General features: G+C 35.8%; 1 protein-coding gene across 1 annotated transcript; it reads right to left on the bottom strand.

The window, feature by feature from the left end:
- Positions 1–282: 282 nt before the first annotated feature.
- LOC141719425 (uncharacterized) lies at positions 283–666 on the bottom strand. The gene has a single exon (XM_074521802.1). The coding sequence runs from the start codon at positions 664–666 to the stop codon at positions 283–285; it is 384 nt and encodes a 127-aa protein (XP_074377903.1).
- Positions 667–17290: the final 16624 nt, after the last annotated feature.

Here is a 17290-nt window from a genome sequence, read left to right as displayed (position 1 = left end):
ACGACCCACTAAAAGTATACTGGGTAATTTTTTATTAGAAAAAATATAATTTAATAATAACTCAAGGCATTAGCAAGTCGGTGCATTACATAGTAAGTCAGGCCAAATAAATAAATAATATATTTAAATCATACTTTAGTAAAAACAACTAAATGGACATAATTAAACAAATCAATTAAGATTTATGAAAGAAAACAGGAAAAAAATAGATAAAATACGGGATGTTATATTCTTCCATCCTTATTAGAATTTCGTCCTCGAAATTCAACAGACGTACCTCTTTCAAAAAAGATTCGGATACTTGCCGCGGATAGAATCTTCGGTCTCCCAAGTAGCTTCTCGCGCATCGTGATTCTTCCAAAGAATTTTAACAAAAGGAATCGTCTTCTTACGCATAACTCTTTCCTCTCTCGCCAGTATAGCCTCTGCTTCCTCCTCACAAGATAAATTCTCGTCAAATGCGTCTAAAGGATACTGAACAATATGATGTGGATGATAAACGTACTTCCTCAAAACTGATGCGTGAAATACGTTATGTACTTGGGACAGCTGAGGCGGCAAGGCAACTCTATATGCCACTGCTCCAACTCTCTCGAGAATCTCAAATAGACCAATATACCTCAGACTCAATTTACCTTTCTGACCAAAACGCTGAATGCCCTTCATCGGAGATACCTTAAGAAATATCTTGTTCCCAACCTTAAACTCATACTCTCACCTACCTTTATCTGCATAACTCTTTTGCCTAGATCGAGCTTGTTTAAGCTTCTCCAGAGCAAATGTTACCTTATTAGTTGTGATCTGAACTAAGTCGGGACCTTCCAAAAGTTTTTCTCCTACTTCATTCCAACAAGTCGGCGTTCTGCACCTGCGTCCATATAATGCTTCAAAAGGAGCCATACCAATGCTCGCCTGCCAACTATTGTTGTACGCAAATTCAACCAACGATAAATACTCATCCCAATTTCCAAACCATTCTAGTGCACAAGCTCGTAACATATCCTCTAAGGTCTGAATCGTCCGCTCTGACTGACCATCTAACTGCGGATGAAAAGCTGTACTATAGTTCAATGTGGTACCCCATGCTTTCTGAAATCCCTGCCAAAATTTTGAAGTAAATCTCGGATCTCTATCAGAAATAATAGAAACCGGAATACCATGAAGTCTAACAATCTCATTCCTGTATGCTAGTGCTAAACTCTCCAAAGACATGTTCCCCCGAATTGGTAAAATGTGAGCAGATTTAGTAAGTCTATCCACAATCACCCATATCGCATCATTCTTCCTCAAAGTTTTCGGCAATCCAATAAAAAAATCCATGCAAATATTCTCCCATTTCCATGTAGGCAATTCCAATGGCTGTAATAATCCACTTGGTCTCTGATGTTCAATCTTCACCTCTTGACAAGTCAAATACTTTAAAACAAACTCAGCTATGTCACGCTTCATACCACTCCACCAAAAGTGTTCCTTCACATCATGATACATCTTCGTCTCACCTGGATGAATTGAGAATGGAGATCGATAGGCTTCCTTCAATAATTCCTCTTTAAGCTGCTTATTATCAGGCACACACAATCGGTTACCCTTCCAAATAATACCATATTTGTCAACGCGAATTTCTGGTTGCATTCCTGATTTCATACTCTGTATAAGATACCATATATCACCATCACCATCCTGAGCTGCCTTTATCCTAGAGATAAGGCTAGGCTCGACATGCATACTTGCTAATATACCATATGTGCCTTCACGATAAAACTCCAAGCCAAATCTTTCAATCTCATGCTGAAGAGGTCGTTGATGTGTCATTAATGCTGCCAGATTTCCATAATTCTTCCTATTCAATGTGTGGCGCCCTCCAAACCCGGGTCAGAAGTTTGGGGTCCACACACACACACACCTTATTTATAACTTGCTTATAATAATAATAAAGATAATATTAATATGCAGTGACCCTACTTACCAACTATCACGGACCGCAACAGGTTAAAGTATGTACACAAGCCACACACACACTTTATATTACAAACGTCTAAATCCCAACTATTCAAACTCAGAACTGAGTATTAAACATTATTACAAACTTAAATTATCTCAAAAGATGTCTGCTAGCTTAACTCGATCAACCTGGACCCCTGGCTCTCGCACTGGATTGGGGATCCTCGCTACCAACTGGTTCCTTCTTAACTGGAAAAGAACATAAACAACATCGCACAAATGAGCTAACTAGCTCAGCAAGTCTCAATGACAAGGCTGAGAATAATGATCATCAAATGGAAAGGGTTATGATATCAAGTGAACAATGAATTATGATTTAGAATTGTATATTATATTTTTATTTTAAAAACCAAGGTTAGGCTGCTGATCAGTCACGCACTAACCCCGAGCAAAGCACACAGCACTGCTCTAACTACTGGATCCAAGGCACACATTGGCCTAACTTGACCATTAATATGGTCTGACCACGAATCTGGTCCACAATTTTATAAAAACAATCCAATTCTAACATGATAACAAAATAAAGAATGTAAAGCAATAAATAGAATCATAAATAGCAATGGATGTTTGATAATAAAATGGTTTCAATCTTCACAAAGGATCAATGTAGCAATTTCAAAACTTGGCTGTTAAGTAATGAAAGAATTAGATAACAAAAGAATCAACGTTTCAAGGTTTTAAGGATTTGGTCTCTCAAAGCATAAGGTACCATGGTTTGAATATGTAAGTAATCCGGTTCAGTGTTTGGTATTTAGTTTGTATGTATTTGTGGAGTAGTATCGTATATTTATGGTTCATATTTGGGTATACAAAAATCAATGGTTCAGAAAGAATAAGGTTTACGGCTCAAGATCAATAACTGGAATCAGGGTTTAGGGTTCAGTGCTTCAAAGCACTTGCAATATAAACAGGACTATCAAGCAACTATAATATATTTCGAGAAAGTTCAGAATACTTGCCTGGTACTAGCTTGCTATACTGCACTAACTTCCAATTACAACCGTCTATTCCTCGACTATCTGTTTCCCTTTCCTACGCCTTGCCTCTTCTGCTCACATATCATAAGCATCTATCAATATTCAACTCATACGATTCTATTCGATACACACTTCTATCTACCCTTCGTTTTACTCAAATCCGATTAACGGATTGAAAGTTACGCAATAAACAAGTAAACACCGAACATATAGACCGATAATCAATTAACAAGTCACATATAACACGTAACACGTCAAATAATCAATGATATATTATTTATAAAGGAGTCTCGGGTTGTAAACAGGCTTTTGGGTATTTAAAATCATTTTTAAAATATTTTTCGGAATTAAAACGGGTCGTTGGATAAATTTTAAAGCAATAAACAGGGTTCGGTTAGCCAAATCTGGCTCCAACACAACTTTATAATAATTATCGAGCCTTGAAAACAATTTAAAATAATATTTTAAAGCTCGAAACTATTTTTCGGAAGTTTTAAATCATTTCTAAATAATTTAATCTAAATAAATAATTAATTAAAATCAATTAATAATTAATTAAATAAATTAATCAATTAATTTTCAAATTAATTGACTAATTAAAAAATTAATTATTAAATAAAATTAATTAACTAATTAATTCAGATTTATTTTTGAATTAAAAATAAATTTTAGAATTAAAATAATAATTTTTGGAATTTTCAGAAATTAAAAACGAATTTTTATAATTAAAATAAATAGAAAATATGGTTTTTAAACATTTTTAAAACAGGAATCCTATTTTTGCAAACTCTGGAAACTTCAGGCACCAAACTACATCATCCCCAAAAGTTTAGGTATCAAACTGTAATTTTACAGGGGGGTCGCCGGAAAATGCCCTGTCTCGCCGGAGAAGACGATTCAGGGATGCTCAGGCCACCACCACCTCCAAATATGATCTACACCACACCAGGAATCTAAGCATGCCATCAAATCACACAACCCATCCCTGAGTTGGCCGGAATTTGGCCGAGAAGTTTGCCGGTTTCCGGCGAACTCGACGTGAACTTAAAATCACAACTTCCTTCGATTCACGAATCCTCTGTTAACGAGCTATATACCAATCGATTGCAAATTTCATAAAGAACACAACCCACAATATATCAACAGTTAATAACCCCTAGATCAAAAGCCCTAAATTTCAATTAAGAACATTCATACGGGTTATAAACCCTAATTTCAAAATTCGAAAATCAAACTCAATTTTGAACATGTTATTGAACTCCAAATCAGTCATATAATATATCAAAATCATTAGGAAAATAAGCTCTACAACATGCAATCATCAAATCATTTAAACAATCATTCGAACAAAAATTCATATTTTTAATTAAAATAATTCAAAAATAATAAAAATTATAAAAAAATAACCTTGATTTCTGCAGGTGTATGGATCACAGATTCTTAAAGTACTCCTCAAGTCCTTCGATTTGGTTACTCGAGATTTCCAAACAGAGATCACTAACACCTCGATTTGTTGGTTTGATTTTCAAAAAGGTTTATGAATATATGAATTTCCTCTGTAAAAACTATATAATTACTGTTTGCAAATGATTTTCGGTACGAAATAAAATATGGTAAAGGCTATTTATAATTACGGAAAATTAGTATCCCGTTGGATCATTCCGGATATAAAATGGTACGTTTCTTTATAAAAACTGATCCAAACGGTACCGGTTTTCGGGATAATTATCCAAATTAGTAAAATTTGTACTGCGGTCTTGGTCTCAGCGCCTGGTTACACGTATTACGAGGTGATAATTGTGATAGTTTAATAAAAAGATCCCGTTTATCAAAAATATGAGTTTTATTGATTTACCGAAACGAATAATATATCGAAAATATTGCGCCGGGACCCGCACAGGACAAACCGTACTCCAGATCAAAAAAGTCGAAACATTGAAAATGCTCGGAATATTGCAATTCAGTTAGGAAGGAGTTCTCGGAAGAGTTTCGGGTTATAAAAATGTAAAAACGGATGACGTCGGTTGGTTCCCGATTGTATAAAATAGTTTTTAAGTATTCGGAAAAAGATTTTATAAAATCCATATATTTCCTATAAAATCATAAATCAACATAAAAATAAATAGGAAGATATGACAATTATTTATATTTTATTTTGGACATATAAAAATTAAAATACTCAATTAATATTATTTTTAAACATCCAAACACATTTAACACTTAACAAATAATTCAGATAATAAATACTAAACATACATAATAATTATTTATTAGCAAAATAATTACACGGTATATCCCAGATATTACATCCTCCCCCCTTAAAAGGATTCTGTCCTCAAAATCTCCTAAGAAAATAAATGAGGGTACTTTTCTTTCATATCACTTTCTAACTCTCAGGTTGACTCTTCAACCTTTAGGTTTCTCCACAATACTCTTAACTTTACCACTTTATTTCTTAATACTTTCTCTCTTTCCTCTAGAATCTCTATCGGACTCTCTACATATGACAAATCTGCCTGAAGCTCTATTGGCTCATATTTTATTACATGCCTGGAGTCTGGATTATACTTCTTAAGCATCGATACGTGAAAAACATTGTGAATGTGCTCCATATGCGGAGGTAACGCCAACTCGTAAGCTACTTTGCCAACGCGCTTTAAAATCTCAAAAGGTCCAACATATCTTGGGCTCAGTTTTCCTTTCTTTCCAAATCTCGTCAATCCCTTCCATGGTGATACTTTCAGTAATACCAAATTTCCTTCTTCGAATTCCATATTTTTCCTTGATTGATCTGCATACTTCCTTTGACGGTCTTGTGCTGCTATCAATCTCTTCTGGATAACTTCAACAACTTTCTTCGTCTGCTGTACTAATTCAGGTCCAAGTATTTTGCGTTCTCCTACTTTGTCCCAATATACAGGAGATTTACATTTGCGTCCATAAAGGGGCTTCATAGGGTGGCATCCCAATACTGGCGTGATAACTGTTGTTGTAAGCAAATTCTAACAGGTATAAATGCTCGTCCCAACTTCCTTTGAAATCAATAGCACAAACACGTAACATGTCTTCAATTATCTGGATCGTTCTTTCACTCTGGCCGTCCGTCTGTGGATGATAAGCCGTACTCATATTCAGTCTCGTTCCCAAACATTCTTGAAAAATTTTCTAAAATCTTGAATTAAATCTTGGATCTCGATCAGATACGATGGATACAGGAACTCCATGATGAACTACAATTTCCTTCAGGTACATATGGACCAACTTGTCGAGTGAAAATCTTTCATTTATAGGCAGAAAATGAGCTGACTTGCTAAGTCTATCCACTATAACCCAGATGGCATCATGATTAGCTTTTGTCCTTGGTAATCCAACTATGAAATCCATGGCAATATGCTCCCACTTCCACTCTGGAATCTCTAATGGTTGTAATAATCCACTTGGTCTCTGATGTTCTGCTTTAACTCTCTGACATGTATAACATCTGCTAACCCATTCTACAATTTCCCTCTTCATATCTGGCCACCAATAATTTTCCTTTAAATCTCTATACATCTTGGTACTCCCTGGATGGATTGAATACCTTGAATTATGAGCTTCGTATAAAATCTCATTCTTCAACTCCGTTACTGGTGGAATCCAAATTCTAGAAGAAAAGCTAAGAATACCTTGATCGTCCTTTTGCGTGCACAATTCTTCACCTACCAAACGATTTATGTCCTGATCCATTACTTCTTCTTGACACTTCTTAATCTTCTCTAACAACTCCGGCTGGAAAGTCATACTATACATTTGTGCTTCATCAGGCTTGCAAATTCTAATTTCCAATTCCAATTTCTGAAATTCCTTATATATCTCTTCGGGTACTGATAATACATTTAACTTTTCTTTTTGACTTAACGCGTCCGCTACAATGTTTGCTTTACCGAGATGATAGTTAATCGTGCAGTCGTAGTCCTTAATCAACTCTAACCACCTCATTTGTCTCATATTAAGCTCATTCTGTGTGAATATGTACTTCAAGCATTTATGATCCATGCAAATCTCGCATTTTTCTCCATATAGATAATGTCTCCAAATTTTCAAAGCAAAAACTATGGCTGCTAGCTCCAAATCACGAGTAGGATATTTTTGTTCGTGTGGTTTCAATTGCCTTGACGCATACGCGATCACCTTATCGTGCTGCATCAGAACGCATCCGAGTCCTTTATGAGAAGCATCGCTATAGATTACGAAATTTCCTTGATCATCTGGAAATGACAAAACAGGTGCCGTGATTAATTTTCGCTTCAATTCCTGAAAACTTTCTTCATATTTATTATTCCATATAAACTTTTCATTCTTTCGTGTAAGCTTCGTTAATGGTGTTGCAATCCTTGAGAAATTTTGAACGAAGCGACGATAATATCCCGCTAATCCCAAGAAACTTCTTATTTCTGTTGGTGTTCTCAGTCTTTCCCAATTTGTAATTGCCTCAATCTTTGCTGGGTCCACTTTGATCCCTTCATTACTGACTATGTGTCCTAAGAACTGAACTTCCTGTAGCCAAAACTCACACTTCGAGAATTTAACATATAATTTCATTTTCCTTAAAATCTCCAAAGCTGTTCTTAAATGTTCTGCATGATCCTCTTCCATCTTTGAATATATCAAAATATCTTCTATAAACACAATAACAAACTTGTCCAAGTATTCCTTGAAAATTCTGTTCATCAAGTCCATAAATACTGTCGGGGCATTGGTCAATCCAAAAGACATCACTAAAAATTCAGAATGTCCATACCTTGTTCTGAAAGCTGTCTTTGGTACATCTTTTGGCTTAATCTTTAGTTGATGATATCCTGATCTCATTTCGATCTTGGAGAAGTACTTGGCTCCTTTCAATTGGTCAAACAAATCATCAATTCTAGGTAATGGATACTTGTTCTTGATTGTAAGCTTGTTGAGCTCCCTATAGTCGATGCACAGTCTCATGCTTCCATCCTTGTTCTTGACAAATAATACCGGTGCACCCCACGGGGATACACTGGGTATGATTACTCCTTTTTCTAGCAACTCTTGCAATTGCTTTGCTAGTTCCTTCATCTCAACGGGCGCCATTCTGTACGGGGCCTTGGATACTGGTTCCGTTCCAGGTGCTAAGTCGATTGCAAATTCAATTTCTCTATCTGGAGGAAGTCTAGGTAACTCATAGGGAAACACGTCTAGAAATTCATTAACTACCGGAATATCTTCAAGTTTTGCTGGCTCCAGACTTCTATCAATCACCTATGCAACGAAATGCTCGCATCCTTGTCATAGTAACTTCTTGGCTTGAATCATCGTTAAGAACTTCTTTGCTTGCTTCTGGCCCTTGAACGTTACTATACTCTCGTATGGCGTCTTCACCATTACCTTCTTATTTCGACAATCTATCTGGGCATCGTGCTTAGATACCAATCCATTCCTAAGATAACATCAAATTCCCCTAACTTAAATGGTATCAAATCTACACAAAACTTACTACCAGAAATCTCAATCTCACAATTTCCACAAACTTGATTAACATATACACGTTCTTGATTTTCCAATTCTACAGTTATTATTTCATTTAAATACTCAACTGGACAATTTAACTTACTAACAAAATCTTGTGAGACAAACGATCGAGTTGCTCCCGAATCTATTAACACTTTGGCACATAAAGAATTCACATTAAGCGTACCTGCCACGACATCAATATCCTGGATAGCGTCCTTCATAGACATATCGAAAACTCTAGCCCTTGGAGTCTCATTTACTACTGGGGTAGATCCCATAATTCGTAACGCATTACAGACTGGGGCTGGTGTCTTGCAATCCCTGGCTATATGTCCTCGCTTTCCACATTTAAAGCATGTAAATCCAATAGCTGGAACCTTAACTGCTGGATTTCGGATAGGCTGATCCTTATTTGCTAGCTCTCTCGCTGGCTGATTTCGACACTCCCTCGAATAGTGCCCTTTCTGATTACACTTGAAACAAACTACATTCAACTTGTTACAAACTCCTCCATGTTTCTTCCCACATACCTGACAATCTGGAAAAGTTAACCTTAACTTATTCTGCTGATTCATATTGACTGGACGGTTGCCCTGGCCTCCGTTGCCTGCATTTTGTCTCCTGAAATTAAAATTTCTCCCTGGCTGAAACTTGCCCTTCTTAAAATTTAGAAACTTCCCTGGTTGTGACTGACCTTCATTCCCTTCGAATTTCCTTTTTTTTACTTTCTTTTTCCTTTTGTGACATCTCACTCTCTGTCTCTGCAATCATGGCCTTCTATACAACTCCTGCATAGGTATCCAATTCAAAAATGGCTACCTTCCCTCTGATCCATGGCTTCAGACCTTGTTGGAATCTTTTAGCCTTCTTCCTGTCAGTATCCACATATGACGGCACATACCTTGACAACTCTTCAAACTTACTCTCATAATCCGCTACCGACATATTTCCTTGCTTTAACATCTGGTCCTGAACAAACTGGGGAAAATATTTTTCTAAAAACAATTCCTTAAACCTCTCCCAAGTAATAACATCTGTACCTTCCAATGTCTTCACAGTCTCCCACCAATAGGTGGCCTAATTCTTCAAATAATAACTCGCAAACTCAACCTTCTGTTCTTCCTTCACTTTCATTAAAGCAAACGACTTCTCTATTTCCCTCAACCAAACATTTGCTTCAATCGGATCTAAGGAACCCTTGAATTCTGGTGGGTTTACTTCCTGAAAAGTTTTGAAAGTTACCTGGGGATTGGTCTGTCTCTGTTGTTGTTGTGCCAGGTGAACTGTTTCTTAGGCCAAGATTTGAAGAATCTGGGCTATTGCTGGTTCTATGTGTCCTGGGTTTATATTCTGGTTTATGTCATCTTGGTTGTTATTATTGTTGTTGTTGGTTTCTTCATTCTGGGTGTTGGTGCGGGTATTTCTTCTGGGAGGCATTTTTCTGTAAAAAAATCAAACAACTTATTTAGCTTTTAAATCAAATCCTTTTCATAGAAGAAAAGTTTGTAAAATAGAAATATCTCTTTTTTTAAAAACAGTTGTAACAGTTGAACTAAGTAAATTGCATGCTTCTTTACAGAATATAAACAGTTAAGGGAACAGGGTACATGGTATCACAGGGGTATAACTTGTGCAATAAATAAATAAGGTAAAGTAAAACAGGTGCAGTAAAGTAAATTACAATGCTGGAAAGGAAAAGGTATTGATATATATAGATCAAAAGTTTTAGGTAATACAAGCGTAAAGACGCTTCGGAAGTAAAAGCAAAAAGGGATACAACAAACCTACTCACTAGTCAGCATATCTAGTCTATAAATACAACTCAAAAGTCTACTGATACATACTACACACTACTATACATACTACACAACCATAACAGCTCTGATCATCATCTCTATCTCTGGATCTCTGACTCAACTCCAAGGAAACTCTGGTCCTCCCAGCCTCTCAAAGTCCTCCATCACCTCAGTAGCCCATCCTATAAGTGCATCAGGGCCTCGGCCAGGTAGTGTAGCTCCATGTAGCCTAGCCTCAAGAATCCTGCGTGTCACATGAATCTCCTCTCGAAGCTCCCTCACACCACGATCAACATATGTAGTCCTGATAATATGTTGCAACTCTCGGATCTGGGCCAACAGGGAATCACGCTCCGATAAAAGAGCCTCATACCGATAATAAGGAACTGGATCAAATGTAGACTGGAATGGGGCACTCGTAACTAAATGCCCAGTGGAATCTGAATCAGCTGGTGGGGGTCCTCTGATAGGTGGCCTTATGCCTGGGGGTGGAATAGCCTGTAGTGGTACGGGCTGTAACAGTGTTGGAGGTAGAATAGCCAACACTGGTGGAACAACAGGACGTGAATCTGAATATGGTAATCCAACTGAGGGCTCTGAGTGATCAGCTGATACGGGGATGAAAGAGTCGGCCATCGCTGCTATCTGAAATCATATCGCAATATAAGAATCTCGAACCACGACTCGAATCATACTAATACCTATTATGCCGTAGCACTCAACCTCTCGACGTTCTATTTTTCTATTCCTTACTTCTAATCCTAACCCTCTACCCATTCTCGTCAACCTAGGCCTGTGTCAGTGACTTATAACCTGTAGCTCTGATACCAAACCTGTGGCGACCTCCAAACCGGGGTCAGAAGTTTGGGGTCCACACACACACACCTTATTTATAACCTGCTTATAACAATAATAAAGATAATAATAATATGCAGTGACCCTACTTACCAACTACCACGGACCGCAACAGGTTAAAGTATGTACACAAGCCACACACACACTTTATATTACAAACGTCCAAATCCCAACTATTTAAACTCAGAACTGAGTATTAAACATTATTACACTCTTTTACAAACTTAAATTATCTCAAAAGATGCCTGCTAGCTTAACTCGATCAACCTGGACCCCTAGCTCTCGCACTGGATTGGGGATCCTCGCTACCAACTAGTTCCTTCTTAACTGGAAAAGAACATAAACAACATCGCACAAATGAGCTAACTAGCTCAGCAAGTCTCAATGACAAGACTGAGAATAATGATCATCAAGTGGAAAGGGTTATGATATCAAGTGAACAATGAATTATGACTTAGAATTGGATATTATATTTTTATTTTAAAAACCAAGGTTAGGCTGTTGATCAGTCACGCACTAACCCCGAGCAAAGCACACAACACTGCTCTAACTACTGGATCCAAGGTGCACATTGGCCTAACTTGACCATTAATATGGTCTGACCACGAATCTGGTCCATAATTTTATAAAAACAATCCAATTCTAACATGATAACAGAATAAACAATGTAAAACAATAAACAGAATCATAAATAGCAATGGATGTTTGATAATAAAATGGTTTCAATCTTCACAAAGGATCAATGGGGCAATTTCAAATCTTGGTTGTTAAGTAATGAACGAATTGGATAACAAAGGAATCAACGTTTCAAGGTTTCAAGGATTTGGTCTCTCAAAGCATAAGGTACCATGGTTTGAATATGTAAGTAATCCGGTTCAGTGTTTGGTATTTAGTTTGTATGTATTTGTGGAGTAGTATCGTATATTTATGGTTCATATTTGGGTATACAATAATCAATGATTTAGAAAGAATAAGGTTTACGGCTCAAGATCAATAACTGGAATCAGGGTTTAGGGTTCAGTGCTTCAAAGCACTTGCAATATAAACAGGACTAACAAGCAACTACAATATATTTCGAGAAAGTTCAGAACACTTGCCTGGTACTAGCTTGCTATACTGCACTAACTTCCAATTACAACAATCTATTCCTCGACTATCTGTTTCCCTTTCCTACGCCTTGCCTCTTCTGCTCACATATCATAAGCATCTATCAATATTCAACTCATATGATTCTATTCGATACACACTTCTATCTACCCTTCATTTTACCCAAATCCGATTAACGGATTGAAAGTTACGCAATAAACAAGTAAACACCGAACATATAGACCGATAATCAATCAACAAGTCACATATAACACGTAACACGTCAAACAATCAATGATATATTATTTATTAACGAGTCTGGGGTTGTAAACAGGCTTTCGGGTATTTAAAATGATTTTTAAAATATTTTTCGGAATTAAAACGGGTCGTTGGATAAATATTAAAGTAATAAACAGGGTTCGGTTGGCCAAATCTGGCTCCAAAACAACTTTATAATAATTATCGAGCCTTGAAAACAATTTAAAATAATATTTTAAAACTTGAAACTATTTTTCGGAATTTTTAAATCATTTCTAAATAATTAAATCTAATTAAATAATTAATTAAAATCAATTAATAATTAATTAAATCAATTAATCAATTAATTTTTGAATTAATTGACCAATTAATCAATTAATTATTAACTAAAACTAATTAACTATTTAATTCAGATTTATTTTTGAATTAAAAATAAATTTTGGAATTAAAATAATAATTTTTGGAATTTTCAGAAATTAAAAACGAATTTTTATAATTAAAAAAAATAAAAAATATGATTAAAACAGGAATCCTATTTTTGCAAATTCTGGAAACTTCAGGGACCAAACTGCATCATCCCCAAAAGTTTAGGTATCAAAGTGTAATTTTACAAGGGGGTCGCCGGAAAAAGCCCTGTCTCGCCGGAGAAGACGATTCAGGGATGCTCAGGCCACCACCACCTCCAGATATGATCTACACCACACCAGGAATCTAACCATGCCATCAAATCACACAACCCATCCCTGAGTTGGCCGGAATTTGGCCGAGAAGTTTGCCGGTTTCCGGCGAACTCGACGTGAACTTAAAATAACAACTCCCTTCGATTCACGAATCCTCTGTTAACGAGCTATATACCAATCGATTGCAAATTTCATAAGGAACACAACCCACAATATATTAACAGTTAATAACCCCTAGATCAAAAGCCCTAAATTTCAATTAAGAACATTCATACGGGTTATAAACCCTAATTTCAAAATTCGAAAATCAAACTCAATTTTGAACATGTTATTGAACTCCAAATCAGTCATATAATATATCAAAATCATCAGGAAAATAAGCTCTACAATATGCAATCATCAAATCATTCAAACAATCATCCGAATAAAAATTCATATTTTTAATTAAAATAATTCAAAAATAATAAAAAATATAGAAAAATAACCTTGATTTCTGCAGAAGTATGGATCACAGATTCTTAAAGTACTCCTCAAGTCCTTCGATTTGGTTACTCGAGCTTTCCAAACAGAGATCACTAACACCTCGATTTGTTGGTTTGATTTTCAGAAAGGTTTATGAATATATGAATTTTCTCTTTAAAAACTATATAATTACTGTTTGCGAATAATTTTCGGTACGAAATAAAATACGGTAAAGGCTATTTGTAATTACGGAAAATTAGTATCCCGTTGGATCATTCCGAATATAAAATGGTATGTTTCTTTATAAAAACTGATCCAAACGGTACCGGTTTTCGGGATAATTATCCAAATCAGTAAAATTTGTACTGCGGTCTTGGTCTCAGCGCCTGGTTACACGTATTACGAGGTGATAATTGTGATAGTTTAATAAGAAGATCCCATTTATCAAAAATATGAGTTTTATTGATTTAACGAAACGAATAATATATCGAAAATATTGCGCCGGGACCCCCACACGACAAACCGTACTCCGGATCGAAAAAGTCGAAACATTGAAAATGCTCGGAATATTGCAATTAGGTTAGTAAGGAGTTCTCGGAAGAGTTTCGGGTTATAAAAACGTAAAAACGGATGACGTCGGTTGGTTCCCGATTGTATAAAATAGTTTTTAAATATTCGGAAAAAGATTTTATAAAATCCATATTTTTCCTATAAAATCATAAATCAACAAAAAATAAAATTGGAAGATATGACAATTATTTATATTTTATTTTGGACATATAAAAATTAAAATACTCAATTAATATTGTTAGATATATTTGATAATGTCATGGCTAATATGATTTATGTTTAGTTTTCAGATCTTACTTAACAGGACAAATCAGTACTTAACTGGAAATCAGTACTTATACTGGAAGTCAGGACTTAAGGATATCAGTACTTATATTATAAGGAGATAATCATCAGAAGATGGATATCAGAACTTAAGTGCTGAAGGACGTTCAGATAAGGACAGTAGCTGATTAAAGGAAAGAAGATCGAGATAAACATAAGAAGAGATATGCATGAAGAAGGAATTCTATGAAGAATATAATACTTGGAAGAAAAGATATCTCATTGATATATTTTAGGAAGCAGAATTATATTCCATATCAATTAGCGATTATCTTGTAACTGTGTAGTATATAAACACAGACATAGGGTTTACACTATAAGTGTTATCATATTCGAGAAGATTATTCATTGTAACCCTAGCAGCTCTCGTGATATTTGTTCATCACTGAGAGGTAACAGTTCCATAATGTAACAGAGTTTATTGTTTCAATAAAGTTTGTTTTCTGTTACTTGAAATATTAAAAGTTCGATTTGATTGTATTTTACACTGTATTCACCCCCTCTACAGTGTGTGTGACCTAACAAGTGGTATCAGAGCCTATCTGTTAACACACATACAGTTAAAGATCCAAACACAATCATGTCTAACACAGAAACTCCAACTAAGCCTACCAAAACTGAAGAACCTCTAAGGACACAAATTCAAAGTCGGTATGAAACCATCAGAGTTCCCATACTGAGACCATCTGAATATGCCATATGGAAGGTGAGGATGACCATGTTTCTGGAAGCTACAGACCCAGAATATCTTGATAGAATCAAGGAAGGGCCTCACAAACCAACCAAGCTCGCTGTTACAGTTGCAGGTGAAGCAGCAAAGACCGTACCAAAGGAAAAGAGTGATTATACTGCTGAAGATATCGCATCAATTGCTAAGGATGTTAAGGTACGACACTTCCTGTATAGTGCCATTGATAATGTAATGTGAAATAGGGTAATTAACTACAAGACTGCTAAGGAGATATGGGATGCTCTGGAAACAAGGTGTCAGGGAACTGATACAATTAAGAAGAACAGGAAGACAATACTCACTCAAGAGTATGAACACTTTGACTCAAAGGCTAATAAATCATTGACTGATTTATATGATAGATTTGTCAAACTCTTGAATGATCAGTCACTGGTTAATAAGGAGTATGATCTTGAAGATTCAAACCTTAAATTCCTGTTAGCTCTTTCTGAATGTTGGGATTTGAAGGCAACAACAATAAGAGACAATTACAATCTTGATGAAACAACTCTTGATGAAATTTATGGAATGCTCAAGACTCATGAACTTGAGATGAAACAAAGAAGCAAGAGGAAAGGAGGAAAGTCAAGGACAGTTGCTCTTAAGGCTGAAGAAGAATCCCCCAAGGCAGCTACCTTAAGGAAAGACAAGGGTAAAGCTCTTTTCACAAAGTCTGATACTGAGTCATCAAGTTCTGAAAGTGATGATGACTCAGATTCTGAAAGCTTGCCTGAGACTGATGCTGATGAGGAGATGATGAAGCTGTGTGCTCAGATGGTGAAAGGGATCACAAAGATTGCATACAGGAAGTTCAGGAAAGGAAAGAAGTTTTCCAGGAAAGGCATAAGTTCTAATAAGAAGAATTTCAGAAGATCTGTAGGCAGAGGAGGAAAGTCTGATAGAGGAGATTATACCAATGTCAAATGCTATAACTGTGGTGAGAAAGGCCACATATCTCCTGATTGCAAGAAGGTAAAGGGTGACAAAGGCAAGGCTCTTGTCACAAACCAGAAAAGCTGGACAGACACCTCAGACTCTGAAAGTGAGGAGAACTATGCGTTGATGGCAAATGCTGATAAAGAAAGTGCTGAGAGCAGTTCTGAAGCTGCTGAAACAAAGGTACCTCAGACTACTTATGCTTTTCATACTGATGATATTAATGAGTTGAGAAGATATCTTAAAACCATGTTTGTTAGTTATAGAGATCAAACTTTAACATGTGAAAGATTAACTTCTGAAAATCTTGCTTTTAAGAAAAGAAATGATTTCTTAGAAAAAGAGTTAGTTATGTTCCATCAAACTCAGAAGGATAGAGATGATGCTTTTTATGTTAGGGATGAAGTGCTAAAAATGAATGAATCTCTAAAAACTGAGTTAGAAAAGGAAAGAGAGATAATCAGGACTTGGACTAACTGCAGAACAACTCAAAATTTGCTAAGTAGTGAAAATTGGAAAGAGGGCTTAGGTTATGGAGAGGATAAGAATGATAAAGGAACTGTAGAAATTAAGTCTGTTGTTAAGCTAAAGCCAAAGTTAAAACCTGTTAAGTTTGTAACTGTAAAGTCCGATAATGATAAACCAGAAGTTAGAGAGGAATTAACTTCTGACAAACTAAAACAGGAAAAGACAGCTGAAGTAAACATAGGTTTAATGACTAAGAAGCAGCTTAAACATAAGCTGAAACATGTTAAGAATGTAAACAAGGTAAAATCACCTAGGAAAAATAGGAATGGAAAGGAAGGTGTGAATAAAAGCAATGATTATAAACCTGTTCCTGATGCTCCTAGGAAAACATGGCATAACTGTGGAAGTTCTAACCATCTGGCTTCTTTTTGTAGGAAGAATAATAACATTAACTTCTTACCTTCAAAATCATGAGTTAAGAGTCAGTCTGTTAGATATAAACCACAAAATTCTTGTTTTCATTGTGGTAGTTTATGGCATTCCATTTATACTTGTAAGGAATATCATAGTTTGTACTATGATTATTATCAATTAAAACCTTCTTTGAAGAAAGTTTCCATTGTTCCTTCT

The sequence above is a fragment of the Apium graveolens genome, chromosome 4 (genome assembly GCF_009905375.1).
Source record: "Apium graveolens cultivar Ventura chromosome 4, ASM990537v1, whole genome shotgun sequence".
Lineage (NCBI taxonomy): Eukaryota > Viridiplantae > Streptophyta > Magnoliopsida > Apiales > Apiaceae > Apium > Apium graveolens.
This window is presented reverse-complemented; position numbering and strand designations above follow the sequence as displayed.

Bases quoted from the DNA above. Each gene is read 5' to 3' on its own strand.
- LOC141719425 (XM_074521802.1), bottom strand. From the start codon at position 666: ATGAAGGGCATTCAGCGTTTTGGTCAGAAAGGTAAATTGAGTCTGAGG.